The sequence below is a fragment of the Pollachius pollachius genome (assembly GCF_949987615.1).
Source record: "Pollachius pollachius genome assembly, chromosome: 4".
NCBI lineage: Eukaryota > Metazoa > Chordata > Actinopteri > Gadiformes > Gadidae > Pollachius > Pollachius pollachius.
This window is the reverse complement of record NC_136937.1, coordinates 19,112,772-19,140,636: the sequence shown is the minus strand read 5'-3', so window position 1 is coordinate 19,140,636 and position 27,865 is coordinate 19,112,772. Positions and strand designations below refer to the sequence as shown.

The 27,865-nt window shown below is 44.2% G+C and overlaps 2 protein-coding genes across 2 annotated transcripts; one reads left to right on the top strand and one right to left on the bottom strand.

Annotated features, from left to right (window-relative positions):
- Positions 1–899: 899 nt before the first annotated feature.
- Positions 900–15,586, bottom strand: dmgdh (dimethylglycine dehydrogenase; the record flags this gene model as incomplete). Its single annotated transcript, XM_079735147.1, has 16 exons — positions 900–1,233; positions 1,787–1,921; positions 2,054–2,113; positions 2,595–2,752; positions 3,210–3,427; positions 4,678–4,808; positions 5,689–5,854; positions 8,018–8,171; positions 8,692–8,861; positions 10,348–10,546; positions 10,903–11,151; positions 12,993–13,197; positions 13,787–13,951; positions 14,379–14,477; positions 14,926–15,094; positions 15,468–15,586. The coding sequence occupies 16 exons, from the start codon at positions 15,584–15,586 to the stop codon at positions 1,021–1,023; spliced, it is 2,610 nt and encodes an 869-aa protein (XP_079591273.1). The 3' UTR covers positions 900–1,020.
- Positions 15,587–21,044: 5,458 nt separating this feature from the next.
- On the top strand, positions 21,045–26,744 carry LOC307074796 (betaine--homocysteine S-methyltransferase 1-like). Its single transcript, XM_079735149.1, has 8 exons — positions 21,045–21,118; positions 21,466–21,598; positions 22,063–22,175; positions 22,371–22,562; positions 23,917–24,064; positions 24,601–24,783; positions 25,336–25,564; positions 26,350–26,744. The coding sequence occupies exons 1-8, from the start codon at positions 21,095–21,097 to the stop codon at positions 26,528–26,530; spliced, it is 1,203 nt and encodes a 400-aa protein (XP_079591275.1). The 5' UTR covers positions 21,045–21,094; the 3' UTR covers positions 26,531–26,744.
- The last annotated feature ends 1,121 nt before the right edge of the window (positions 26,745–27,865 follow it).

The window sequence follows — 27,865 nt, the reverse complement described above, 5'->3', positions numbered from 1 at the left end:
GGCGTTACGAAACAAGTGGGCGGTGCAACAGATTGTTCCTCATCATTTCTTATTGAAGCGGGTCAGATCCGACTTTGGTTTTTGAAATCCAACAAAACCCAGGACTATTTACCAGGGAGGGATTCTGTTTAGCTTTTTTAAATTTAATTTGTTTAGTATACTTATAACAAAATGCAACAATGTGCAAGCAGTTTTCCAATTTATACGTCTGCCCAACGTCAAATTAAAAAGCTTTATAAAATCTGCCCAAATAACAGCAAACAGATTATTGTTTTGGAAAACAACGTTTTCTGACTATTGCCTTTTATTCAATACATTTTCAATTAGGCCTAAATTAAATAGGGCCAGTTTAATGAACATCAACGGTATTGTGAAAAGGTACAAAAAGTAGTGTGCTGTAACACTGTTCCCTTTGTTTCTTGCTGTATATCTGACATTGTATTTTTCATTTTGTCAAATTAAAATCAATTGAACGACTGTGTTCAACACATTAATGAAATGTTATCACATCTCAACTGTAAATTATGCAAACTTAAGCAAATGTATGCAATATATTAGACCTACCTATTGAAAAATAGTATTTAGTTTTCCTTTCATTATAAAAGCTTATGAATTAAGATCTAGGTATTGAATTCTTCAAGATAAAGAATAAGGCAATTATGCATCAGGAAGCAAATATACATTAAGCATCACCACCATCACAAATGTAAGAAGATCAACTCCATCTAAGACTTCTTTAGAGAATACTGACAAACAACTTAGGTCAAATGCACCGATGGCAAAAAGCTGAACAGGAACTGTGACATAACCACAGCTTCAGTTTCCATGTCCGCTTCCCGTTCCAGCTGCATGTATCTTCACATCATTCAAACAAAAAGCTCAACGCATTGGAATACCAATACAAACATTTTTGTTTTGTCTTTTTGTTCTTCATAAACCACGTGTCTCCTCATTCACGGTAATTAAAACCAGAAAGAGAAACTAGCTCATCGTCGGCTAGTCAAGGGTTGGGGATTCTGCTCAGGCTTTGCTCTTGGACTTCTTCTGCAGCCTGGTCCTCGTAGGTTCGGTGAGGACGAGAGGTTCCTGGACCACCATGGCCGCGTACTTCCTCCCCAGAAGCTCCACCTCCACCTTCTGGCCCACGGAGCACAGCTCCACCGGCAGGTAGGCGAAGGCCAGGCTCTGCTGGGTGCTGTAGCTGTACGCCCCAGACGTCGTGTTGCCCACCACCTGCCGAACAACACCAGGGCCACGTGTTAATTCTTCTGTTTGGAAATATTAATCGGAATATTGGACATTGTGAAGTCGTTGTCCACGGCCAGCGCTGACCGGTTCGGTGCCCTAGGCGACTCGACATTAAATTGCGCCCTGGACAGGGCTTCCGAGCGCGGGGGGGGCTCAGTGCGCCCTAACAATTAATCCCGCGCCCCCTCCCTTCTCCGTTCCGTTTGGGAACATGTTTGTTTCATTTCGCTTGTTTCATATATTTTTATTAATTAATTAAGGGCGCCCCCAACACATTTGCCGCCCTAGGCGATTGCCTAGGTCGCCTATGCCATGCGCCGACCCTGGCGTTGTTAAGCCCCCGTCACACTAGCTTCAGCTTGGGTGCCCAACCAATAGAAAACCACCACTCTGGAAAATATATTAATGAGGAGCAGCAGACTGTTTATAATTTAACTGGAATTCTGCTTGTTTAACAACTTTATAATTTTTGGTGGGACCCAAACGGAACCGTATTAAAGTGGAACTCTGAGGTATAACAAAGCAACGTCAAGCCCACCTTGCCATTGAGCCAGATGGTCTCATTGCCCTCGGGGTCCACGTTGTCGGTGTCCATGGCGAGGTAGGACAGCTTCCTCTTTAGACCCTGGGCCTTGACCTCCTGCAGGGCTGCCTTACCAATGAAGTCTGCGGGCTGCAGACCAGCACAAGACAAGAAAACAAGTTATCATCATCAGCAGCAGCAGCAGCAGCAGCAGCAGCAGCAGCAGCAGCAGCAGCAGACTGCCATATTGGGATCGAAGCCAGTACATAAATCAGTTGTTACCTTGTTCAGTTTGATGAAGTACTCTAAGCCAGCCTCCAGAGGATTGGTATCACAGTTCATCTTGAGCAAAGGGGGAAAAACATTCATTTAATCATGTATAACAATTTTATATTTAAAGTTACATTGTGTAGCATATAAAGGTATATATATATATATATATATATATACCTTTTAAGCTCGTAGCTTAAAAGGACCTGGACATTTCTGTAGTCAATGCTGATCCATAGTGATATCAATAATGTTAAGAATATGTTAAAATGTTATAAAATGTTATAAAATTTCATGTTTTTAAAAAAATATTAAAATGCTTGCCAACCCGTACCTCTCTCTTTGTTCACAAGAAACACCTCTCACTCAACTTGAAACCCCTCCGACTCACCAGAAACCCCTCTCACTCACCCCTCCCCGTAACGCCACCCAGCCGAGCTACGCTAGTTCATATCCCACAGCTGTAAAACCATTCAGAGGGGACACAACTCTGAAAACCTCCTGCCTACCAACGATGAAAGGTCAAAGATCATTCTATCAGGGTGGGCAGTACCTCGGCCCCCCATCCTCTGAAGCCCTTCTCCAGCCTCAGGGAGTTCATGGCGTAGGTACCGAAGTTATCGATGCCCTCCTCCTGGCCAGCCGCCATGATGGCCTGGTACAGAGCGGCCATGTCCTTCTGCTCCATGTACAGCTCCCAGCCAAGCTCCCCTAAACACACACACACACACGCACGTTCACACGCACGTTAAACATACACACATGCACACACAAACACACAAACATACACACAAGCACACACGCATGCACACATGCGCACACACGCACAAACACGTTAAACATACATACACACACACACACACCCACACATTAAACAAAGAGTCAGTGTCTACCAAAAGGGTTCCCAATCTACGGGTTCAGAACATCACTTTGAGTCACTAGATATGCATATGAGTTTACAGGAGATGGATTATTTATAAGATACGTTTTTGATATACAAATCTATTATAATCTCAGATCCTGTAGATAGACAGATCTGCCTAAAGTTCTGGGAGTGAACCAGAACCAAGGGAACTGGGTATTAAATCCCAGAAAAGCATTTCACTAACTAAACTTGGAGTAGTATCTCTCTATATGTGATATAAACGGTCCGGAAGGTGTGCAGTACCTGTGTAGGAGATCCTAATGGCCTGCGTCGGAATGCCCGCCAGCTTGATGGTCTTGCAGTGGAGGAACTTGAACCCTGCGTCGCTCAGGTCCTCATCGGTGATCTTCTGGAGAACCTTCCGGGCGCTGGGTCCTGCTACGCCCAGAACACCAAAGTCCTCGGTAACGTTCTTGATGTCTACCTCGTAGCCGCCTTCCATGATCTCCTTCTCCATCCACCTGGGGAGACAGAGGTGGTCAGATGGGATGATATGGAGTGGCAGGCGAGGGGCTGGGATATCGACCCCCTACCGAAGGGTTGTGTGTTTGAGCCTTGGTTTGCACGGTCTAGCTGCGGGCCTAACCTTCATCTGTTACATACCGACAAGCTTCTCAATGCACTGTAAGTAACATGGACTGAAGCCCCTGCTACTTTATTGTAGGAGTTCCTTTAAAGGACTAACATATTAATAAGGGAAATGTATGTCTTAAGCTCAGTTCACAGTACACTACACAATGTTTGCCTGATTTTCAGAAATCAAAGACAAAAGCCGTCTCACAGGGCTCCAAGATATCTAGCAGGTTAAATATATATATATATATATTTATATATATAATCTATCATTATATAAAAACAATAAGGATAACCATCTTGTGTTTTAGCGTGTGTTTTGATGACTAAAGGTGGTAGAGACCAGACAAAGTTAGTAGAGACCAGACTAAGGTAGTAGAGAACGGGCTAAGGTAGTTTGGAGACCAGACTCCACGTAGAGCCTTCCTCGTGCAACATTTTGTAATGTGCGACTCTCTGTTGCAAATCAGTGAACAGGAGTGCGAAACCTCAACGACTTCAGGATACCCGTGACAAGGTGTTACAAGTTGTGTAACATGTGCATTGAAGCGATCGCTCTGCTAGACCAGTTGTATAGTGTGTAGGGCCTACGGCCACACACACACAGTTCACAAAGAGCATGTTGTGAACAGAGGGCATGTCTTGATATTTTAAACTAGTTTTTCTAGTCCATGCTGTAATTAAAGTGTTAGATTTAACCACTCTTCTGCAGCAGGTAGTTATGTAGTATTAGGGTCATGGTGTGTTATGTACTATTATGTACTATTAAGGTGTGTGTTTGTGTGTGTGTGTGTGTGTGTGTGTGTGTGTGTGTGTGTGAGTGAGTGAGTGAGTGAGTGAGCAAGCGAGAGTGTGTGTGTGTGTGTGTGTGTGTGTGTGTGTGTGTGTACGTGTGTGTGTGTGTGTGTGTGTGTGTGTGTGTGTGTGTGTGAGTGAGTGAGTGAGTGAGTGAGCAAGCGAGAGTGTGTGTGTGTGTGTGTGTGTGTGTGTGTGTGTGTGTGTGCATGTTAGTGCATGTCGGGTGTGTGTATTTGTGAGTGTGCGTGAGCATGCGGCTTGCGTGTGTGTCGTGTCTGTGAGTGCGTGTCAGTGTCAGGTGTGTTAGGTGTGCACATGAATACCGCTGGCCCCCTCTTACCGGAGGTCGTGAAGCTCGGACCCAGAGCCGGTGATCAGCATGAACTCGCCAGGAGCCGACTGCGTGATGGTGACCTCAGCGTACACTCTCCCGCTGGGGGTCAACATGTGACTGATGTTGGTCAGACCCACCTGAGAAAAAAGGGTGCAGATGAGTGAGGAGGGGGCACGCCATATAGGACTCAAACTTAGCCTTGAGGAGGTACGCAGCAAGAGGGACGGATCCAGGGATGTTAAGGGGTGCAACGGGTACTGTACTGGACAGATAATGAACAGGGCACCACTCCATAGTATGGAGACATTCATACATGTATCCCCAGTCTTTAACTAATTTGAGTGTGAACACTACACTAGGAGCAGGTAAGGAGGACATGAGGCAAACCACCGAGCTGAGGACCCAGAACACAGCACATGGATCCTGCCTTTTGATTATGCTTCTTTAATTACTTTGGATCAATGCTCCTTCAAGTCAATAGGTGAACCGATATACTGTTTGCAATTTAAAGGTGCTGAAGGTACTTTTTAAGTGTTATCATTTGAGTTTAATAGGTAAGAAATACCATAGCCATCTGTCCACTGTTATGAGTGAAATGCTCTGTGAGAAGATCTGTTTTGAGTGGAGTGCCCCATCCTCTGTGTGAGACCATTAACATTTTGGACCGCTCCCGACTCATGAACACTTGGGGAAATCCATCTTTCCTGTCAATCATATTCGTGCCCTCAGTGTTATGATCTCAATGGATGTGTAGGGAGTGAGGGAGCAGTATGGGAGGTTACGTTTTTTAGGGTTGTTTAGTTTTCAAAATCTTGCTCTCTTCCGCTCTCTCACTTTATAACTCTCAAATCCTACCTACCGCCACTTTAAGCTTGAAAAGGTTATCCTAGTATGACGGGCTCAAGCTATTGTAAAATATTGTGCAGTTCAGACATTGAATTATTGAGTACATCGATAATTAAATAATGAAGTAAGACTTTGCACCCTTGTCATTGTATCAAAGTATGGGAATTGTACCTTGGGCATCGTGTTGGCAAAAAGTCTATCCAGCAGCTTCTGGGAGTCCCTCCCCTTCACGGTGAACTTGCCGAAGGGCGTCAAATCGATGACACCAACCTTCTCCATCACCAGTTTGCACTCCCGACCGACTGGTCCAAACCAGTTGGTCCGACGAAAACTAGGCCTACGGAACAACAGCCAAAGATGACCATTAGTGATGCCCAATTAGGGATGGAGGATACAGGAGCAATTTACAGGAGTTAATTCAACATCACCCTGATGCTATTTGTAATGCAAGTAATGTAGGTTATTTAAAGGTCCCATGGCATGCTGCTTTATGGATGCTTTTATAAAGGTGTTAGTGGGCCCCTTATACAGTATTTGAAGACGTTCAAGAAATTCAGCCTTGGTGCGGAATTACAGCCACAACGAGCCAGTCCCACAATGAGCTTTCCACAAACGTGCCGTTATTTAGAGGCGGGTCAAAGTGGAGGGTCGGGGTGTGGCCCTGAGCAGCTTGCGGCCACGGTACCATGCACAAGTGTTTACAGTGGATGTATTGCAATGGCTCGGATTCATAATATCATCCGGAGGCGCACACAGCTTTTGGCCGTGTTCTGTAAATATAATACTCCGGGTGGTACGGCAGGAGTCCTGGAGCTCTATATCGAAATAATATCATATTATATAGCGTTATCTATATAATATAATATATATTATCATGGCCAAAAAATGTGTGCACCTCCGGATGATATTATGAATCTCAAACAACTGCGTCGGGTTCTCTGACGTCTCTAGTTCTTCCACTTCAACATCAATCTGAAGTACAGACTGAACCGCGTCATGGAGGAGAAAGGGATTGTTGCCGTTTGTGGACTCTCGGTACTTCCCCAACGAGACTTGTAGTGGGGGTTATCTGAGCCATGGTTGAGAAGGAATTGGGGGAAAGGAACTCTGGCTCAGACTCCCTGAAGATTGAACCGCGACATGGAGGAGAAAGGGATTGTTGCCCGGGATCGTCACCTCTATGGCTTCTTGGCAGCGGGGCTCCGGTGGGGTGCCCCGGCAACGGGGTTCCGGCAGCGGGGATCCGGGGGAGACAATCACCGGCAAAAATCGCGGGCAACAATCCCTTTCTCCTCCATGTTGCGGATCAATCTGGCCTTGTGGAAGTAGGCTACCAGAGATGTAAGAGAAACCGATGCAGTCTAGTCTTTTCACCAATGGGAGCTTTATGCAGGCTTGCGTTAATGTGTGTGTATTCACACACACATGTGGCGCTCGCACAGTCGTAGCTCATTGTCTCATTGGCAGGCCAAATTCTCTTGGCAGGCAAATCAGAGGAAGGGGAGGTAACCTGGCCCCATATGACGACATATGGGACCAAATTCCATATCGGCGCTTGAGGTTTCATTTTTTCAAAGGGGGAGGCAGGATACCTAGTGCTCGTTTTACACCTAATGCCATTTCTAGCCACTGGGGGACCATAGGCAGGCTAGGGGAACTCATATTAATGTTAGAAACCTCATAAAGTGACACTTTCATGCCATTGGACCTCGACAATGAATGAGAAAGCCTTATAATAACACTGTTTAATGTAAATGCTAATGTGAGAATCAAACTGAAAAGGCATGCAAGTTTAAATAACATTGTTGTGTTCATGGGAATGCAAATTAGTGGCAAGGCCAGTCTTTCTAGAAAAGTCTTCTATTTCTATTTCTAGAAGCAGAAATAGGAATATAATCTTACTAGAAATACCTCAGATCCATCTCAATGCTTTATAAAAGGTAATGAGCTGTTTAGAACGTGGGGTTGGTGATGTGGAGTTGAGGGAGCAGACAGCTGTGGTTTTGGATCCATAATCTCAAAGGTGGGCTTGTATAACATGGGGCTCTGAACAAGCATGGGGTCACTGACACATTGACAGACCATGTCCCTGCTGGAGGTCAGCGCCACTATTCTCACAGATTCCGGATTAGTGAGAAAATAACCAGTAGTGACTTGGATCAGTAGCAACGCTACACAGTGGTGGAGTGCTTCATTAAAAAGGCAATCTGCTGAGGCATGGTTGAACAAAAAGGGTGATCGTTGGCACTAAAAAATGAAAAAACTAAAAAACTAACTACCATTAAAAAATGCATGCGTGTGCGCATGTGCGTGTGTGTGTATGGGTGTGTAAGCGGCCCGCAGCAATGAAACCAGAGAACAGAATTTCAATTTCATGGGAAACTGAGACTGTAGAATTAACAGTGGCACACACAAAAGCATTGCAGTTGCAAAAGGTGGAGCTACTAATGAATAGTGAACACTGAGTTTTTCTCTGAACTGAAGATGTGAGTAACGTTACTTGTATCCGGCGTCGTCTCCGTCCTTGCAGAACCAGTGGGGCTGTTCCCATCCGGAGTGGAAGCCCATGGAGGCCTTGTCCTTCAGGAGCTTATACACCCCGCTGGTCCTGTAGGTGGGGCGGCCAGCAAAGCGCTCCTCCTTAGGGAAGCCCACTGAAGTAATCAAGAGCAGAGCAGCGACAGTGTGAGCTTCTAACAACAAAAAACATTATTATCATAAACATTGTGAGTTTATTGGGCGTGTTGCTGACGTGTTGATGACGTTTCTATCATGCAACTGGCACGAAACCATGAGCCTTCCACTTTTTGCTTCTCGTCTGTATTTGCGTTCTAACTTTAAACTGCTTTCCACTCTTCTGTAAATATAGTGGCTATGTCTTAATAAATGCAGGATGGATATCCCCGAGTCGTTAGCCTCAGCCGCCATCTTCTAAAACAAAACAGTGCGACTTGCGCTGCATACATTATGCGTCACGTCCGGCCTCCTACACGCTCTGCCCGGGCCTCGCCTTCAGTTCCGGAGTATCTCCAGTACGCCTGAACACGTCTGATGCGGCTGATCTCCTGTGTTGCATGTGTGAAAGGGTGACTCCAAATCCTCTCCAGAGCTGATTCTCAAGAGAGGATCTGGAGCTCCTGTGCGAAGGGCCCGTTAGCCCACCGGACCACCTACCCACGTTGTTGTAGCCGTACGACTCCCTTGCCTTGGCGCACATGTAGGGAACGTCTGTCCATCGGCCGTAGCGGTTGGGGTCACACTCGATGAGATCATAGGGGGGCTCCCCAGAGATGATCCAGTCACTCAAGAACTTCCCGATTCCTCCAGCGTGGATCACCCCGTAGCTGGTGGGGAAACACCACGTTCAATCAATGAGAATGAGGCTGGATAGCGCAGGCGGCAAGGGTGTTTGCAGTGTGCGAAATACAGGATTTATGTATTTACCCATGAGACCCCCTGAAAGCCTTAAAAAACAAGATTTGAGGGGTTCTAAAATGTTGTCAAAAAAATGAAAAATATAATATTTTATTGTGACTAATGGTCACTTAAATGTTTTTAAGCTCCCTATATCCAGTATTCCGAATTCAAAAAATATATTCACAAATATGTTATCTTTTGCCAAGCGAAGCCAGCCAGTCCTGTGTGCGTATGCAAGTTTGCCATTTTCGCAAAACAGAAGAAAGATGGAATGTTGACAAGTCATACTTAAAACGGCTAGCAAGCGAAAGCTAAACCTGTTTATGACTCACACACTTTTGGTCTATTCTAACTTAAGGTAAGAGGCTATCTTTTAAATCTTTGCAGTGACTGAATTGTGATGATAGAACTGATTGTGGTGCATAAGATGAGTGTGTGCGACTGTGCGCGTGCATGTCCTTTTTCGGCTTCGGAATACTGCATGGTTATGAAGGCCTTGTGGTTGGTTGTGGTCTTAGTGAAGCAGCCTAGCCCTGGAGTTGGAGAAGTTGGAGCGATGGTTTACGTGCGTGTGAGAGCGAGAGAGAGCGCGCGCGAAAGAGAAAGCACAACCGCTGTGTTTGGATGAATGTTCTTTGTGTATGTATTGTGCATTCAATGATGTATCTGTCTGATCGTATTTGCTGTAGATGGATGGTTAAATAATGTCACATGATCGGTCATACTGCAGGCTTTCATTTCCAAGTGCACTGATCACGTGCCAGTCTCTGGCATTTATTCGAGTTGTTGATTGCTCTTCTAAGTACGCAATATTGGTGCCAATTATTGTTGTGTTTGCATTGTAATGCACAACTTTGCCTCTCCTTGTTATAAAACAACGTGCATCCAAACAACCTTAGCCAATGCAGCCTCCTATGTCAGTAATGACCGAATAGGCTACTATAGCATATCGGATTATCAAAAATTGTTGTTTGCGTGTGTGTGTGTTGTCATGTAGGCTATAGACTGATTGCTTGCATCCATGAAATACGCTTTTTGAAATATGCATATCAATAACTGCATATTGAGACAATTCAGATCAGTATTGCACAACAATCGTGGGATGTGGACTCCCCGAATATTGACGGGTATTTCGCACACTGGATGTTTGATACCCGGCTGAAAGGCACAGGGTTTGATTGCACCTGTAGCAATCTTTCAGCTGAATAACCCCTACCTGCTCCTTAATGACCCGTCTCTGTAATGTCTAACCCCTACCTGCTCCTTAAAGACATTTATCTAAATTAACTATAAGCTTGCTTGGATAATTATTATTATATTTTATGTTGGCTAACCCTTGACTTTTATGTAACATGAACTGACTTAATTGTGTAAACACACATCTAGTCAGAGCAGAAGAACAGCTCGACTCACCCGAAGCCGATGGCCGTCCAGTAGTTGCTAGCTCCCTGGTGCGGTCCGACCATTGGAAGCAGATCAGGCGTGTATGTGATTGGTCCAGACACGATATTAATGATGTCAGCCGTCTTCAGCACAGGAACCATCTCCATGGCCATCTCCACGTGGTCCATGATTCTGTCCAGGTCTGACTCAAACAGCTCCTTACCAAACCCTGAGGATGAACAAGCATATGGAAATTAGAATGATGGCTACGATAACACAAACTAGGACAGCAAGAGACTGTTACACATCAGATAGGCAGAGGCCGTCTAAGTTAACAAGACGACAAGCCCTGATAGACACTTCAACAAAGATGTTTTCATCAATGTGATATTATGAGGTAACATAATGTAATGTAAATATTTGTCTCTTCATTTTAGGAGTTACAGACTATGTGCTTTATTTAATTTCACTGGGAAGCATATAAAATAAAATAAAAGCTTTTATAAAAAAATAAAAGATTGAAATACATGAAAATGGACCAATGAGAAGGCCCTTTATGTATCCAGAGAGAATCGGGCCACTGACCTGGCGGCACTCCGTCTCTGACCCAGGAGTCCTGCAGCACCATCTTCTCCATCTTCTCGTAGGGCCCGAACAGCAGGCCGTCCCTCTCCTGGCGGAGGTAGTACGAGCCCTCCAGGTCCCGGATGACGGGCAGCTCCGTCTTCAAGGCCTTCACCTCCGGCACCGTCGCCGTGACGACATACTGGTGGTGAACCGGGATAGTGGGGTGCTGGAAGCCAATCAGGTTGCCCACCTCTCTGGCCCAAAATCCTGTCACCAATCAACATACGTGCGTAAGTCCACGATCATCATTAACAACCATATCTTATTTGGTTTTAGGGTGTTGTTCAACCAAGGGACCTAATGAAAACAAACATGAACAAATATATATATATATATATATATATATATATATATATATATATATATATATATTTATACATCAAAGCACTGTTTTCAGTTGCTTACACCAATAGCTTTTCAGCAGTACTTTGAAATGATTTGGCGACATCTTTTTCAGATGGTTCAACGCTCTGCCGCCCCCTTGTGGACACTTTAACATAAGGTGGAGGCAACACCAAGCAGCCCTGCCAAGGTTCGCCTCGTGTAACTGAGTCCTGACGTGGACCTTCAGAAACACATTGACGGCAGAGCTGCAAATTCAGCCGGTCCCTTGCATTGTTGAGTCCATGCTCTGCCAATGTAGCAACTATCGATCCTCCACTCAATTCTAACACTGGGTTTAGTACGACGTTAGGAATAGGAGGAGCATGGCGTAACTCAAAAGCATAGAGGAACAGAGAAAGAGACACCAGAGATCCTGGTTCTAAGAAATGCTTCCACAGCCTGCAAGGATCTGGTTTCCCAGAGAGTTATTTCTGCAGACTGAAAAGCGAGAGCAACTGTTCCCAATCCCATCACAAAAACAACGAACATGCGCGCCACACACACACACACACACACACACACACACACACACACACACACACACACACACACACACACACACACACATGCACATACCCACACAAAAATATACAGGCATATGCACATATACACATGAAACAAATGCATGCACAAGTACACAGACACATACACACAGAAATGTGCATGCACACAAACACACAAACATGCATTTACAGTAGGGTGGGTGTCAACTTGTGTGTCAACACTAAGTTTCTGCACTTCTTGACATAAATGCAATGAACTACAGTGGGAACAGCAGCTGTCTCGACAGAGAAGGGCTTGTCCTGAAGTTTGAGTTTTGTGCTCAGGGGGTGTCGTGAGGAGCTGCTCCAGGATTGGTTGGAATCTGTTTGCTTTGCGTGTTTTGGCCCCTCTGCCCAAACTGAGGGCCGAGGGGGTCACCCAGTCCAGATAACATCAATCATATTTATCTAATGTATCACTGTACAAGAATATATGTTTTCAAAAGTGCATGTTTAATCATGTTAAATTAGTGGGAGAACATTCTATTCTAGTAGTTAGTTAGATAGTAATATATATATATATATATATATATATATATATATATATATATATAAATACAAATATTTGATCAGCATTAACAATATTGTTTATTTTTGTGATGTTAATTGAATGTCGTGTGAAGAGTTATTATGCTTCTCAAGTGATAATTCCCCAACTAATGACCATAGAGGAATCCAGAACTGTTGTGAGTTAAGAGTCACACAAGCAGACTTTGATAACAAGATCAACCCAGAGCTGGTTTGACCCGGTTCCAACCATGCGCCCCTCTGCGTCCCTATATCTAGTTCTATGCGGCTGGTCAAAGTTTGTGGTCTGTATACTGTTCCTACGTTATGTAACCACTATAGAACTGCAGGTTATAAAATGTATTAGCGTTGGCTAATTTCTGAAGTTGTCTCTGATTCCCAATTTAGTGGTGTTTCAGCGGACATAAAATGGCTACAGGACATACCTATACCAGCAGCTGTAAGCTGTAAACCCGCTCGGTGAACCATTATGTTTCTATTTTGCAGTTTTATATTATAATGACGACATAATATAATTATAACATAATTCTGTTCACCAGGGCTGTGATGTGACGCAGTGTTTGTACGTCCAGCATGTCCTATCTCCAGACCTACCCGTAGCGTTGACGATGCGCTTGGCCCGTATTGTTCCGTGAGGAGTCTGCACGTCCCACGTCCCTTCTGAGGTGGGGGTCAGACCCGTGACCGGGGCCGGGTTGTAGATCTGGGCCCCGTACATCCGGGCCCCGGCCGCCAGGGCCATGGTCAGGGAGTAGGGGTCGATGTGGCCGTCTCCAGGGTTGTAGAGACCCGCCAGAACCTGAAGATGAACACAGAGCAGGATAGAACAACTTTGGATAGAACCACTTAGGATAGGACCACTTAGGATAGAACCCTTAGGATAGAACCCCTTCACTATAGAACCACTGAGGATAGAACCACTCAGGATAGGACCACTTAAGATAGAACTAATTAAGATAGGACCACCTAGGAAAGTGCCACTTAGGCACTATCCTAGGTGGTCCATTTACAGTTCGGGCATTTAGCAGACACATTTATCCAGAGCTACTGACAACGGTTAAAAACACATATTGACACACCGAGGGTGACAGCCAGCTCGTCAGGATCAGTCAGGGTGAGGTGTCTTGCTCAGGGACACCTCGACACTCAGCTAGGAGGAGCCGGGGATCTAACTAACAATCTTCTGGTTATAAGGCAACCTGCTCTACCTCCTCAGCTGAGCTGACCCAATCATGCATCAACATCACCCAATCTTAATTCCAGTAAATATCGGAATGGATCCTGTTCATAGACCATTCCAGCTACAGGCCTATATCTTCAATGCTGTTGATGCTGTGCTGTTAGGGGCTGTTAAGATGTTTCTATCCATATAAACATGTACTATGTACCTTGTCCATGTTGAGCAGAGGGAAGAGCTCCTGCACCCTCTCTGGTGTGATGAGGAACTGCGGCGTGGGGTGCCAGTGGGCCCGGGCCATCTGGTACTTCAGCTCGTCCACCCGCACAGCAGTGCTGGCAATCCGGATGCTGCCGGGCTGGTGGAAGCCCACCGCCTGCAGGGACGGAGAGCGCCGGTCACACACACACACACACACACACACACACACACACACACACACAAGCACACACGCACACACAGACACACACACACTCACACACACACACACACACACACACACAAATACACATTTGCACGCACACACACGCACGTGCGCACACACACACACACACAGACAATTACACACACACACACACATACACACACGCACACACACACAAACACACACACGCACACACTCGTGACTTAGGCCATTGGTGTGAAATAACTTTGGATCCAGATTGTGTGATGTATGGTAATATCATCCTATATGAATCAATATAAAATCATGATGAATTGATATATAAATTTGATAATGTCATCATATATAAATCAATATAACATCCTGATATATGAGTGTATAAGGGGGTGGATGTACTGACCTGTCCTGTCTCCTCCTCCAGGGTCTCGTACAGCTTGATACTGTTGTAGTGAACCTTCTTCAGGTTGATCCCAGGGTGGTAGTATGCAGTCAGACCAGCCTGCACAGACACATGGTTCATTACAAAGAACTTAGAACAATCCATACAGCAATGGCACTGTAGGGCGTTGGGTCGAATTGGATGTTAACATTAAAATAAGATATATTTTTGTTTTCTAATTTCTTTGTGCTGCAGCAGAATAACATATTTTTCAGGATTGTTTTGAGTCGGCAATTCATTGATTTGAAATCGGTGGGAAGACCCTTTACAATATTAGACACTTTGGTTTTATTGTTTAATGCAAATGAGGATGCCCACCTAAATCTGTATATTGAACTGACAAAATGCTTTCAGTTACATAGATCTGCATGCCGGCCCATACATTGATACCCCAACCCTGAGCATCGCTGCTTCACACCTTCATACTGGTTTGATAACGACAAAAACATCAACATCAACAACAACCACTACAGCGATATGATACTATTGCTCCTGAGGAACGACTTACAGCGTGCCAGGTGGAGCCTGCCGTCAGCTCGGACTTTTCGAGCAGCACCACGTCCTTCATGCCGCCCTTGGCGAGGTGGTAGGCCAGGCTGACGCCCACGCAGCCCCCGCCGATGATGACGGTGTCCGCGGTGTCCTTCCAGCGCTTCCCCAGCGCGGTGGACGCGTCTCTGAGCACACGAGTGATTTAACCATTGGCAGGCTACAGTATGTTTTAGTTATCATGTATGGGGTTTATTTGGGGGAGAGAGATGTTTGCCAGACAATGCAGAAGCGTTGTGAACGTAGGCCATTGGTCTATGTAGCAAAGGAAAGTGATTTTCACGCTCGTTGATAATTTGTTCTGAACTTCTGACCAATTTGAGGAATCTTCTAAGGATTAAAAAACCCGCTCTTTTGATTCGTCATACACTTTATCGCTCTGGATAAGGCTATTCCTCTGCATGCAAAAAAAATACTGTTTAATAGCCTACTAAAGTGGGATTATGCTAATGGATAGAAGTGTCTTCCAAAATGAAAAAATGAAAAGAAAGAGGGTCTCACCTGTCATTATTTGTTCTTGATGTACTAGATATTGTGCGAATTGGAAGTCGTGCAATCCCCCGACGCAACGCCAAGTCTCTTCGCACTTGAACGTTTATAATGTTAAAGATCCGCGACATAATTGATCAAGTGAAAGGCAGGGAATGCCACTCAAACAAGGCGTGCGTGTCCGTAGACCCACGTTGCAAATATCACTGGTGCGCATTTGGTACACAAACTAGGACCCGCCTCCAACCGAGTGAAACTTTAACCGGATCCCGCACTGAACCTTTGGGTCACGCCTTATTTGCTAGGACTCCAAATATAGGCCACATACTATCATTGAATAACACACACTCTCACTGAATAACACACACTCTCATTGAATAACAATTTTGCTGTATTGGTATGGCATTAGAATCCTGTCATAATACAAACATGAAAAAAAAAGTTTCAAAGGCCTGTTAATCAGTTTGAAAACTCGACCTCTTGTAAAAAAAAAAAGGTTCTGCAACATTGAAAAGAGAGATTATAGCTTGAATAAAAGTTTCAAACAAGAATACATGATTTTGTGTGCTATTTTCCTTCTTCACAATTTTCACCAACAGATTTTCAAAGTTAAAAATGTTTCACCAGCACATTTGTATAGTTTCAATTCTGACACTTGTTCTCCCAGTGTATCATTCTGTTTCCCGGTTTTGAAACCTTGTAAATAGGGTTCTGCAAACAGGTGTTCATATGTTGAGAGAACATTTTTGAAAGGATATTCATGTAAACGTGTAAGGTGTACATTTACACAATTGCAATATTCAGAACTGAGTTTTCAGCACTGACTTTTCAGAGATGTGACCACACAGGCGCAAAATTATGGGATTAGAATACTGTGATAATTTAAAACATTTTTTATTTTTCAAAGGCCTGTAAGTCTGTGTTTGAAAACTCGACTCAAAATTTGGCAACACAGGGACAAGTTTACGAGTCTAGTAATTATTGACAGTGTTCTGGTGCTGATTCGTTTTTTGAAACTGACACAAAGGTGCTGGAACGTGGCTGGTGTAGCCATGGCTGGCGGCTATTGGCTGCTGGCTATTGGCTGCTGGCTATTGGCTGCTGGCTCTGGCTGTCTGTCTGACTAAAAAGTGTTGTGATCATAAAAGAGTTGCGATGCTCTACGCCTATAATTATCATACTATTGTACTAACTCATACTCAAATGTTCAAATGAAAGAGGCCGATTGCATCAATCACATGGACTAAAAGAGCAAAACAAAATCTGACGTTAAAATGGATCGAATGGGCAACCTCTTGATTAAAGATCGCTTCGACCACTGTGCTCACACTTTTAACCGCTGTTTTACTCATATCAAACTACATGACGCTATAACTAAGAACTAATGGAACATATTAGGCTTCATGACATTTAACAAAACAAAGAGGCAATATATAATATATAAAAAACATTATTTGAAAACACCGCAAAATACACAGCGACCAAAAGCAGCCAGCCAAGCGACCAACAAAGCGAACCAATGGTCAATCACGCACAGCCCGGTCAACGGCACATATGATTGGACTGTATGTCAGCAGAGAGCAATGAATAGGTTTAGAGCAAATTGTCCTGCCTGCAGGAACGAGGTGTACGAACAAAGGTTTTTTGAAGGACGAAGGAGTTTCAGAGTTTCAGGGTTTCAAAACGAATCAGCGGCAGAACACTGTGACTCATAAACGTGTGTGGTCAAATCCCTTAAAGGTCCCATGGCATGAAAATCTCACTTTATGAGGTTTTCTAACATTAATATGAGTTCCCTTAGCCTGCCTTTCGTCCCCCAGTGGCTAAAACTTGTGTTCGGTGTAAAACGAGCACTAGGTATCCTGCTCGCCTTTGAAAAAATGGAAGCAAAGGCGCGCTGATTTGGAATGTGGCCCCATATGTTGTCATAAGGGGCCAAGTTACCTCCAGTTCCTCTGCCTGCCAATGAATGAATTTGGCCCGCCAATGAGACAATGAGCTACGACCGTGCGAGTGCCATGTCTATGTCTTAGCCTGCCTATCGTCCCCCAGTGGCTAAAACTTGTGTTCGGTGTAAAACGAGCACTAGGTATCCACTAGGTATTCCATTTTTTATACTAGGTATAAAAAATGGAAGCAAAGGCGCGCTGATTTGGAATGTGGCCCCATATGTTGTCATAAGGGGCCAAGTTACCTCCAGTTCCTCTGCATGAATTTGGCCCGCCAATGAGACAATGAGCTACGACCGTGCGAGTGCCATGTGTGTGTGTGTGTAATTACACACACTGTAACGCAAGTGTTGGATAATAGTTCTGCTGTTGGTGTTATGGCGCATAACATGTCGGTTCTTTGACGTCTCTGGTATATCCACAACGAGACTGTAGTTTGGGGTTATCTCAGCCATGGTTGAGAAAGAATTGGGGGAAAGGAACTTTGGCTTTGACTCGCTGAAGTACATGAACTGCGACATGCTGTCTGCTGCCCGCTGCCGCGAGGCATCACCGCCACAAAGCACCACCACCCGGCAGCAGGCAGCCGGCAGCGGGCAGCGTGCGGTTCAGTCTACTTCAGATTGATGTGGAAGTGGAAGAACCAGAGACGTCGGAGAACCCGACGCAGTCGTTTGAGATTCATAATATCGTCTGGAGGCGCACATAGCTTTTGGCCGTGATAATATATATTATATTATTTAGATATCTATGTATATGTAACCCAGGCCGTGCGAGCTCACGCCACTCCACACCCGGACTCTGCGTTGTGTTTGGTGTAGGTGTTGGGGGGGGGGTGCGGAAGGAGGGACACACGGATGGTTTTCTTGATTTATGGCTCGGACCACGCCGCCGTTTATTTCTCTCATTCACAGCTCAACCGTTCAACCTTACGGCAGAGAAACAAACAACTCACATAAGTATAAAAAAGAAAAGAAAGAAGAGAAGGATTCACCTACGGCTAGCATTCTACCACAAAACATACGGATAAAACATAAGTACTTTACATTTACACAGAGCACCGTTTATGCTGCTTACCTTACGGCAGAGAAACAAACAACTGACAAAAATGGCGCTTGCGCGGGCGAATCCCTGCAACAAAACGGTGGCCTGTAAGGCCAAAAGGCCACAATTGCTAAACCGCTGAGGACCAACAACAACACAACAGCGCCATCCATGGTCGCGAAAAGGCAACTACCCTACATCTAATATGATATTATTTAGATATAGAGCTCCAGGACTCCCGCCGGAGCACTCGGAGTGTTCTAGAATATTTATAGAACACGGACAAAGGCTGTGTGCGCCTCGCCATTGCGATACATCCACTGTAAACAGAGCGCATGGTACCGTGGCCGCAAGCTGCTCAGGGCCACACCCCCACCCTCCTCCTTGACCCGCCTCTCTCTTCCTCATTTGCATTAAAGCTACAGACACCGAAACAGCGAGTTTGGGGAAAGCTCAATGTGCGACTGGCTCGTCGTGGCTGTAATTTTGCACCACGGTTGAATTTCGGGAATGTCTTCAAATACTGTGTTAGGGCCCCACTAATATCTATATTAAAGCATCCATAAAGTAGCATGCCATGGGACCTTTAAGGTCAGTGCTTAAAACTCAGTTCTGAATAAATACATTGCAATGGTCTAAATTTACCCCTTACATGTTTTTTTAAATAAATATTCACTTTCCTTTCAAATATTTCATAACTTTTCTCTCAATGGATGAACACCTGTTTGCAGAACCCTATTTACAAGGTTTCAAAACCGGGAAACAAAGTTATACACTGGGAGAACAGCTTCAGATTTGGAACTCTGCAGATGTGCTGGTGAAATACTTGAAACTTTGAAAATCTGTTGGTGAAAATAATGAAGAAGGAAAAATAGAACATAAAATCCTTTTTGCAGTTGTTTGAAACTTTTTTTCAGTCTATAAGCTCTTTTTTCAATGTTGCAAAACCTTTTTTACAAGGTATTGAGTGTTGAAATGCAGACATGCAGGCCTTTTAATTACTTTTTATAAGTTTTGAAATGTGACAGGATTCTAATCCCATATATTGGCATTTCATTTTTGAACGGTAAACCACCGTTGAGGCCATATTAAAAACAATTACCGACAACATAGATATAATAACTGCTGGTCATAAACCTTGCATAAGCCTACACATGGAACTCTTTACAAGTTGCATGAGCAAAAAAAATTTCAAAACAATATTCATAAAAGAGATATTTTAATAAAAACAGCCTGATCTGTATATTTATGGTCTATTTTGTAAGACACTGGTCATATCCAATCCAACCAATGCCTGTTGAGCCTCACGTGTTATCTTCTCATGGACCTTGGGGAGTTTATTGCAAACCCCAGACCCTATTGGAGATGGCCAAACCATAGATAGGAATTTTGATTGAAATGGTATCCAGTTTTCTGATAGTGAACCAAAGTTAAAGGTGCTGTAGCAATATTCATAAGTTATTATTTGAAAGATGAAGAGGCGCCTGCCCCTGTATGAGTCTTGGGTTTAGACCTCTCCCGGCTAACCAATCAGGGAATCTCTTCCATGATTGGTTCTGGGAATCCACATTGCCTGTCAATCACAGATGCTTGAAATGCAAGAATTCTCAATGGAGGAGAAACATAGGGAGGGAGGACGCAGAGAGAGAGACAGATGTTATTTTGTGGTTTTGTTTGAAAAGCTTGTTAGCGCACTTTACTGATAGCTGGCTTCCCACGCTGAACAAGTCTTAGATACCTGGCTCAACTTGACGCCCTGAATACTTATACACTCTAGAGGTTCTTCTCACAAACAGTTAACATACAATAACATATTATCACCACAAGTCAACTCCTTGCTGAAATGTGTATCGCTCACGACAAAACTGTCAAGGATAATTCATTTGTTCAGGACTGGATCACACAGATCACGCAAATGTGTATCTGTGTGTGTGTGTGTGTGTGTGTGTGTGTGTGTGTGTGTCTGTGTGTGTGTGTGTGTGTGTGTGTGTGTGTGTGTGTTAGTAAGTGTGTGCATATATATATATATATATATCCCCCTATATATAGTGTGATATGTATGTCACCTTTATACATCACAACTTCACATCAATATGTCTGTCTGCTGTTGTCTGACTGTCCCTGGGCTAAACGTTTCGGATCCAAAACGTGCTTGACTCGTAGAGCGGGTCGTTCATTGCCACTTCTATAGGGTTCAGAACACTTTCACAATTTCACTTTTGACAGTTTTATTATGTTTAAAGAGGAACATTTCTCCCTGCATTATTTCACTTGATCAGCCTGCTACTCTCAGGAACGTTTTAAATTGTTATTAGACTGCCAATACTGGTCAATAATATTAGTAAGTAAATATAAGTAAGTATAATTATAATAAATGATAACTCAATTCAATTCTAGATGAGGCCTGTATAGCAGTAACTAGGCTGCTAATAGCTTTATCTCCTGGGGTAGAGCAGGTCTTGCTGGTTGAGCGGGTCCAGGCATGCATGCAAAATGAAAAAAAGATGGATAAAAAAATGTGAAAGACAGGCATTTCTTTGGATAAGCCACACCCCCAGCTCTATAAGACGGCTGTTGGCAAGGCGTTCTACTTTGTCTCAAACTGAGCACAGGAGTCTTACCTGAACACTTACCTCAGACAGGAGTATGGCACCAGGAGGAGCGAAGAAGGTAAAACAACAATTTGTCTTTTTTGTCTAAAGAAAGTATTTGCCACCTGATGTAGGGCTATTCCTTATTTAGCATTACATAGCATTATATTCATTATTAGGCTGCATTCCATTCTGCCTTTTATGAAGGCTTTGGAAAAAAAGCCTACTATCGAGGCAATACAGAGAACAACGCAACAGGCTGCAGACAAATTAAATTGGAATAGCAAAACATATGCTTTATTATTGCTGCATAAAACAAATGGACAGAGTGCAGGGCTATAAGGATCTGATAAAAAAAATTTTAAGTAAGAAAGTAAAGTTGTTAGATCATTCCTGGTCAATTAAAGTCATTTGAATTGTGAACAGAACATTCTGGAGCGCTTGGCTGCAGGCGAGGTGGTGCTGGGGGACGGAGGCTATGTGTTTGAACTGGAGAAGAGAGGCTATGTGAAGGCGGGGCCATGGACCCCGGAGGCGGCCTCGGAACACCCTGAAGCAGGTAGCACTATCACGCAAATAGCCACCCCGCATTTAGTCTGCTGGTTTATATCAACTATCCTATTTCACTATTTACAGATGCAAATGTGTTTTTTGTTTTGATGCATGTAAAAGGCATAAGGTGAACTAATATGCATTAACTACGGGGGCCGTTTGTAAACTTTTGCTGCTGAAAAACCTGCTTCACTTCCAGATTAAGTTTGAGTTTTGCTACACATTTATAAAATTAGAATTATCTGTTCAACCTAAATCTAAAATCTACATCCTAACTCTAAAATCTACATTTTATATCTAAATCATTTTTTTTAGGAGTTTTACCCATGGGATGGTTTCATGGTTTGAACCACTGATGGTGCTGTTGACCCTGCATTCATATTTTGTTTCTGTTCGTAACCCTACTCTTCCCTAAAAGCTCTTTCCTGCATGCATACATATGTTAAGAACATGCTTGTCATGTGGTTTCAGTGCGGCAGCTGCATCGGGAGTTCCTCAGAGCAGGAGCAGACGTCCTCCAAACGTTTACCTTCTATGCCAGTGATGACAAACTGGAGAACAGGGGCAATGTGCAGAGTTTCACTGTAAGTCCCAACCGATCTTTACAAAGTTAAACTCGCCCCCAGACCAACCTCACTTGTATTTTGGATCTGCAACTAAATATATTTAAATGTATTTTTGAAGATTTTGAATTTGTATATTGCTACGAAAAGGAGAAAATAACCTGCTGGGAGACAGTGTTTGTCTTTTATGTTAATAAAGTTTGTGTTAAATTCCAGGGAAAGCAGATCAATGAGGCGGCGTGTGATTTGGCCAGGGAGGTGGCGGACGAGGGCGACGCCCTGGTGGCCGGTGGCGTCTCGCAGACTCCATCTTACCTTAGCTGCAAGAGTGAGGCTGAAGTAAAGGCCATCTTCATGAAGCAGATCGAGGTCTATGTCCAGAGGAAGGTGGACTTTCTCATCGCAGAGGTGAGGCAGTGCATGTATGCACGCACACACACACACACACACACACACACACACACACACACACACACACACACACACACACATACACACATACACACATATACACACATACCAAAGAATCACGTTCAACACACTCAGTACAAGTATCAGTCACTTCCTGGAATGATCATGTATGCCTTATTTCCGATTTGAAAAAAATAATTATTTTATTTTTTTAACATCTTATTGACTTGATTTTATTGTATTTAAGTGTCCTGCACCATCATAGGTGGCCAGCCCGAATGGGCTTATAGGACACTCTTACAAACATACAAATTATACAGTACAAAAAAAGGGCTGCATTCATCATTTAGATGGATTTAAAATGATTACAGAATCATAAACATAAGATAAGATAAGATATACTTTATTCATCTCAGCAGAGAAATTTAGGTGTTCCAGCAGCCAGCATACATACACACAACACAACACAACACATGTACAAATACATAGCCCACCTAAACAAAACCATGAGCCCACAATACCTAGCCTAGGATGGAAAAGTGGAATGGTTGGTCCATTTGCATAAGTAGAAGTAGAAGCAGCTGTTACTCAGAGATAACCGTACAAAATGTGTGCAAATATACAGGTGTGCAAATAAACAGTTGTGCAATAAACAGGTGCAAAAAAATAAAATATGAAATACATATATATATATATATATATATATATATATATATTTATATATAAGCATATATAAGTATATATAAGTTTGATATATGTAAGCAGCTCAAGCTAAAGTTTAAATGAATATTCTTCTGTCCTTACTAAAAAGGGGAGTTATAAAGTGCAATTGCAGTAGGTAAAAAAGTATTCTTAAATCTGTGCTTTCTGCAGCTTAGCTGTCGTAGCCTCCCACTAAAAACACTCTTTTGTTTACTCAATACATGCAAGGGATGCGTGTTATTATCCATGACACTCAACAATTTCTGTACCATCCTTCTCTCCATCATCACCTCCAGGGACACTACAGCAGTCCCCAAAAAATAGCCAGCCCTCCTAATCAGCTTGTTAAGCTTTTTAGAGTCACAAGCCCTGATGCCGCTGCCCCAACTTATGGCTGCACAACAGACTGATAAAACAAACATAACATTTTGCTACAAGCATTAAAAATACCTAAGCTTCCTCAAGAAGTAGAGTCTGCTCTGACCCTTCTTGTATACAGCCTCTGTTTGTTGCTTCCAGTCCAGTTTATTGTTCATGCGATATAAGAAGGGGATAAGGGATACCACACACCTATCTCCTCCCCTGAGCTCGATCTAAACATGTAGCCAGCGCAACCAACGGGACGGCTTGTATTGTGTGGTTCTGGCAGTACTTTGAGCATGTGGAGGAGGCTGAGTGGGCCGTCCAGGTCCTGAAGACCACAGGGAAGCCCGTGGCCGTGACGCTGTGTATCGGACCGGAAGGAGACCTGAATGGGGTCAGCCCTGGAGACTGTGCAGTCAGACTGTTGCAAGCAGGTATGGTGAAGAATGTATTCTAACATTCATAGTGGGATGTTTCCTGCTGCTCTCCCTCAAGCCTTTGCCGCACACTCTGTTGTGGTTTCCAGGTTTTATTTAGGGTGTCTTACTTCAAAAGACCAGCTTTAAAGGAAAACCAGAGCCAAACATCAAAAAAAAAGTATCTCAAAGTTAAAAATATTTCCGATATGGTGTGAAAATAGACAAAAATGTCCCTCTTAAGGTTAAGGGCATGCGTTGACTGTCACTTGCAGTATTGGGTTGCTGGGCCAGGTAAATAAGGCTTTCTGGCAACACACCCACACTAATCTAGCTCCTCCCCTAAAGAAATAGAAAAATGATACTCTGCGGTGGAAGGGATTTTTTTTATTTGATAGAAAGTGGAGGGGACTAGCTGAAACAGGATATTTGGTGTTCCTTTAATAACAACCCCATGTTACACTATGAACCAAAGAAAATAAAATTAGATTGTTTATATTATTATGTTTTCAATCCAACAGAAGGTTAGACTTGTTCTGCACCTGTTTCTATAGGAGCTGACATAGTGGGGGTCAACTGCCACTTTGACCCGGTGACCGCTGTGAAGACAGTGAAGATGATGATGGAGGGGGTGGGGAAGGCTGGGCTGAAGGCTCACTACATGGTCCAGCCCCTGGCCTACCACACCCCCGACTGCAATTGCCAGGGCTTCATCGACCTCCCTGAGTTTCCCTTCGGTGAGCGGTCTCGCCCGGTACTTCTTCCTGATTAGGTGTGGGACAAAATATCGACATGGCGATATATCGTCTCCCTTCTTCATGCGATATGAGAATCTATACACTGGTGCCAAATATTAATATAATATAATTTTATTTGTATTTTATCATATGTTTTATTCCAGAAGAGTTAGACAGGAAATATTGGCCAAAGTATCGATATTTTAATCAATAGAATAAGGTGTTCTGAACAGATTTCCCTGCTCCTCGAGGTGGCGCTCAACACGTGAATGAAGGAAAGCTGAACGGAAGTTAAATAACCAAAGACGAGTACCTGAAAAACCTTTTCACAGTGTTTTTGTGTTCATCGTTAGACATGTATCTTTTTGGATTGTCTAACAATTTATTGATTATTGCAGTTTCGCTGTATCGCATATCTTATCGTATCGTTAGGTACCCTGTGATTTCCACCCCTATTCCTGATTGTTGTTTATTCTGGTCTGGTGTGTAGTCCAGCTCATGGATCAGTTCTGGAGCGTGAACATGAACAGCTGCTCACCTTGCTCCTCACAGCCCTGGAGCCCAGGGTGCTGACCCGGTGGGACATGCAGAAGTACGCCCGGGACGCCTACGACTCTGGCATCCGCTACATCGGAGGCTGCTGTGGCTTCCAGCCCTACCACACGCGGGCCCTGGCAGAGGAGTTGGCGGCAGAGCGGGGGTTCTTACCGGCTGCCTCAGAAAAGCACGGCTCCTGGGGCAGTGGCCTGGAGATGCACACCAAGCCCTGGGTCCGAGCCAGGTACACACCGGTCTGCCTGCTGCTGGACGCCCCTCAGACATTCTATTCTTTATGGGACTTTTTTTAGAAGTATTGACCTCAAAGAGGAAATACATATTCAAAATGGGGCGCACATTTAAACACAGTACATAGACACATGGCGCCAGGTGTAATAGTACAACAGAGCACAACACAGGACTCCTGAATACAGACGGACACGTTAACCGAGAGTTCTGGGCTGGTGCCTACAGGGCGTGTTGATTGGGTGCCAGGATCGCAGAAGGGACCAGGCTCGTGCTCAAACGTGCCCTCTACGCTGGCCGGACTGGGTGCCTCGGGTCATCTGATGTGATGTGGGCCTTACGGGTTGTGAGCCCTTTATGTGATAGGACAATGTAGACGGAGAGAAACGTGGGTGGAAGACAGAGAGGGACAGCATGTCACATGGAGGGTGGGCATTAGCTCAGGAGGTAGAGTGGGTTGGCTGGTAACCAGAAGGTTGCTAGAAGGTTGCTAGTTTGATCCCCGGCTCCTCCTAGCTGCGTCAACGAGCATGGCGAGCTGGCTGCCCCCCTGCGTGGTTGACTCCGCCGTTGCTGTGTGAATGTGTGCATGAATGGTTGTAAGTTGCTTTGGATAAAAGTGTCAGCTAAATGTAAATGTAAATTTAGGGCCGCAGGTCAGAGTTGAACTTGGGTCTCCAAGGGCCGTATGGTTCTACACACACGGCTACCAATGGCTGCCGCCGCCAACCCTTCAGACGCCCATCCTTATTGTGTGTACTTGTTCACTTCCTTCCCCGTCAGGGCTCGGCGGGACTACTGGGAGAAGCTCCCGCCGGCGTCCGGCCGCCCCCACTGCGCCTCCATGTCCACTCCCGCCGGATGGGGCGTCACCAAGGGCCACGCCCAGCTCATGCAGAAGAAGGAGTCCACCACTCAAGACGAGCTGAAGGTCCTGTTTGGGAAGTCGGTGGCCAATCAGTGAGCAGTCTGTCTCAGGGAGTGGGGGGAGACAGCGCCTCTGGGGTGCCTCTTTAGATCTGCCTGTTTAAGCGTGCTTTGTGCTAAGGTTTACATGGGCTTTATACTGCTTCATTAAGAAATGTTTTTCATGACATACGACCACTACCTGTGTTTGGAGCAACAGTCCAGCATGCATCCGTGAACGATGGCCTAATCAATAAAGATTTTAAAAAATATTGTAAGCATTGAAGAAGTTTCAAAGTCCTTTTCTTCAAAAGACTGCAGAGTCAATACTTGGTTCAACACGTTATTCCTGGGCTGAGGCTCACACAGAATACCCAAAACAACCACCAGGGTCCATCCGTGGTTACACAACTTCTCTGCATATTCTACAAGCCACTCACAAACCGCCCATACCCTCTCTAGGCTAACGGTTTTGGCTCAGTGTGATACCTGGGCAAGAGGGGCCCCCGACCTGTTGGTCTGCGGGGAATTAATTAAATCAGCTAAAAGTGGGGGTCAGAGACAGGGATGTGTTGTTAGACTATAAGACAACACAAGGGCCCTTTGATGTTATTACCAACCACTCCCTGCCAAACGTCTGGCAGGGAGGACAACAGGATGAAGACACAGACATGGATAGTTTGATCATCTCCAGTGTACTGGAGGTTTGAGAGACAGGTCTCTGGCAGGGAGGGGGATGTAATCAATTAAAAGCGGGGGACAGAGAAAGGGATCCGACAGGGAGGGGCATGAGGACAGGGAACAGCACGAGGTGAAACAATATCTAACTGTCAATACAATCCTCAACAGCATGTTCTTTTGTATTTATTAGGGATATCAACTAGGACTAGTTGTGTCGCTGAGATAAGCTTTACATTCAATCGGATTAAATTGCTCATTTCCTTAGACAAAGTATAGCCTTTAGGCTATACTTTTCTGGTACACACATACCTAAAATACTGTTCATTCAATGTGTATGCTCCTGTAACAATACAGATCATTATTACAGTATAATTAGGCATACACAGCTATTAATAATCATTAACAGTCGACAGAGGGCGGTGTTGGGATTTAAACACGTTTCACATTTTTAAATTCACGTCAGCCATGCTCTCTCATGATGTAAGACAATATTTCGACAATACATCTATTATTTTTGTGTGTAACCTAACCACATCTAACCAGTTGGTGCTATTCACTGTTATTTGAGAAACGTAAGATTATGATAACGATGTTAAAGTGATTAGATATGTAATTTTGGGAATACATCATACAAAAAAAAATCACAGTTCCAAACAGTACAGTGGGAAACACGTGCTGCAGTCCAACGCTGAAAACAACAAGCTCTGTGTGG

Coding starts and splice junctions, on each gene's coding strand:
- LOC307074796 (XM_079735149.1), top strand. CDS start 21,095: ATGGCACCAGGAGGAGCGAAGAAG. Junction 24,065..24,600: donor AGTCAGACTGTTGCAAGCAG/GTATGGTGAAGA, acceptor CTGTTTCTATAG/GAGCTGACATAGTGGGGGTC. Junction 25,565..26,349: donor AAGCCCTGGGTCCGAGCCAG/GTACACACCGGT, acceptor CTTCCCCGTCAG/GGCTCGGCGGGACTACTGGG.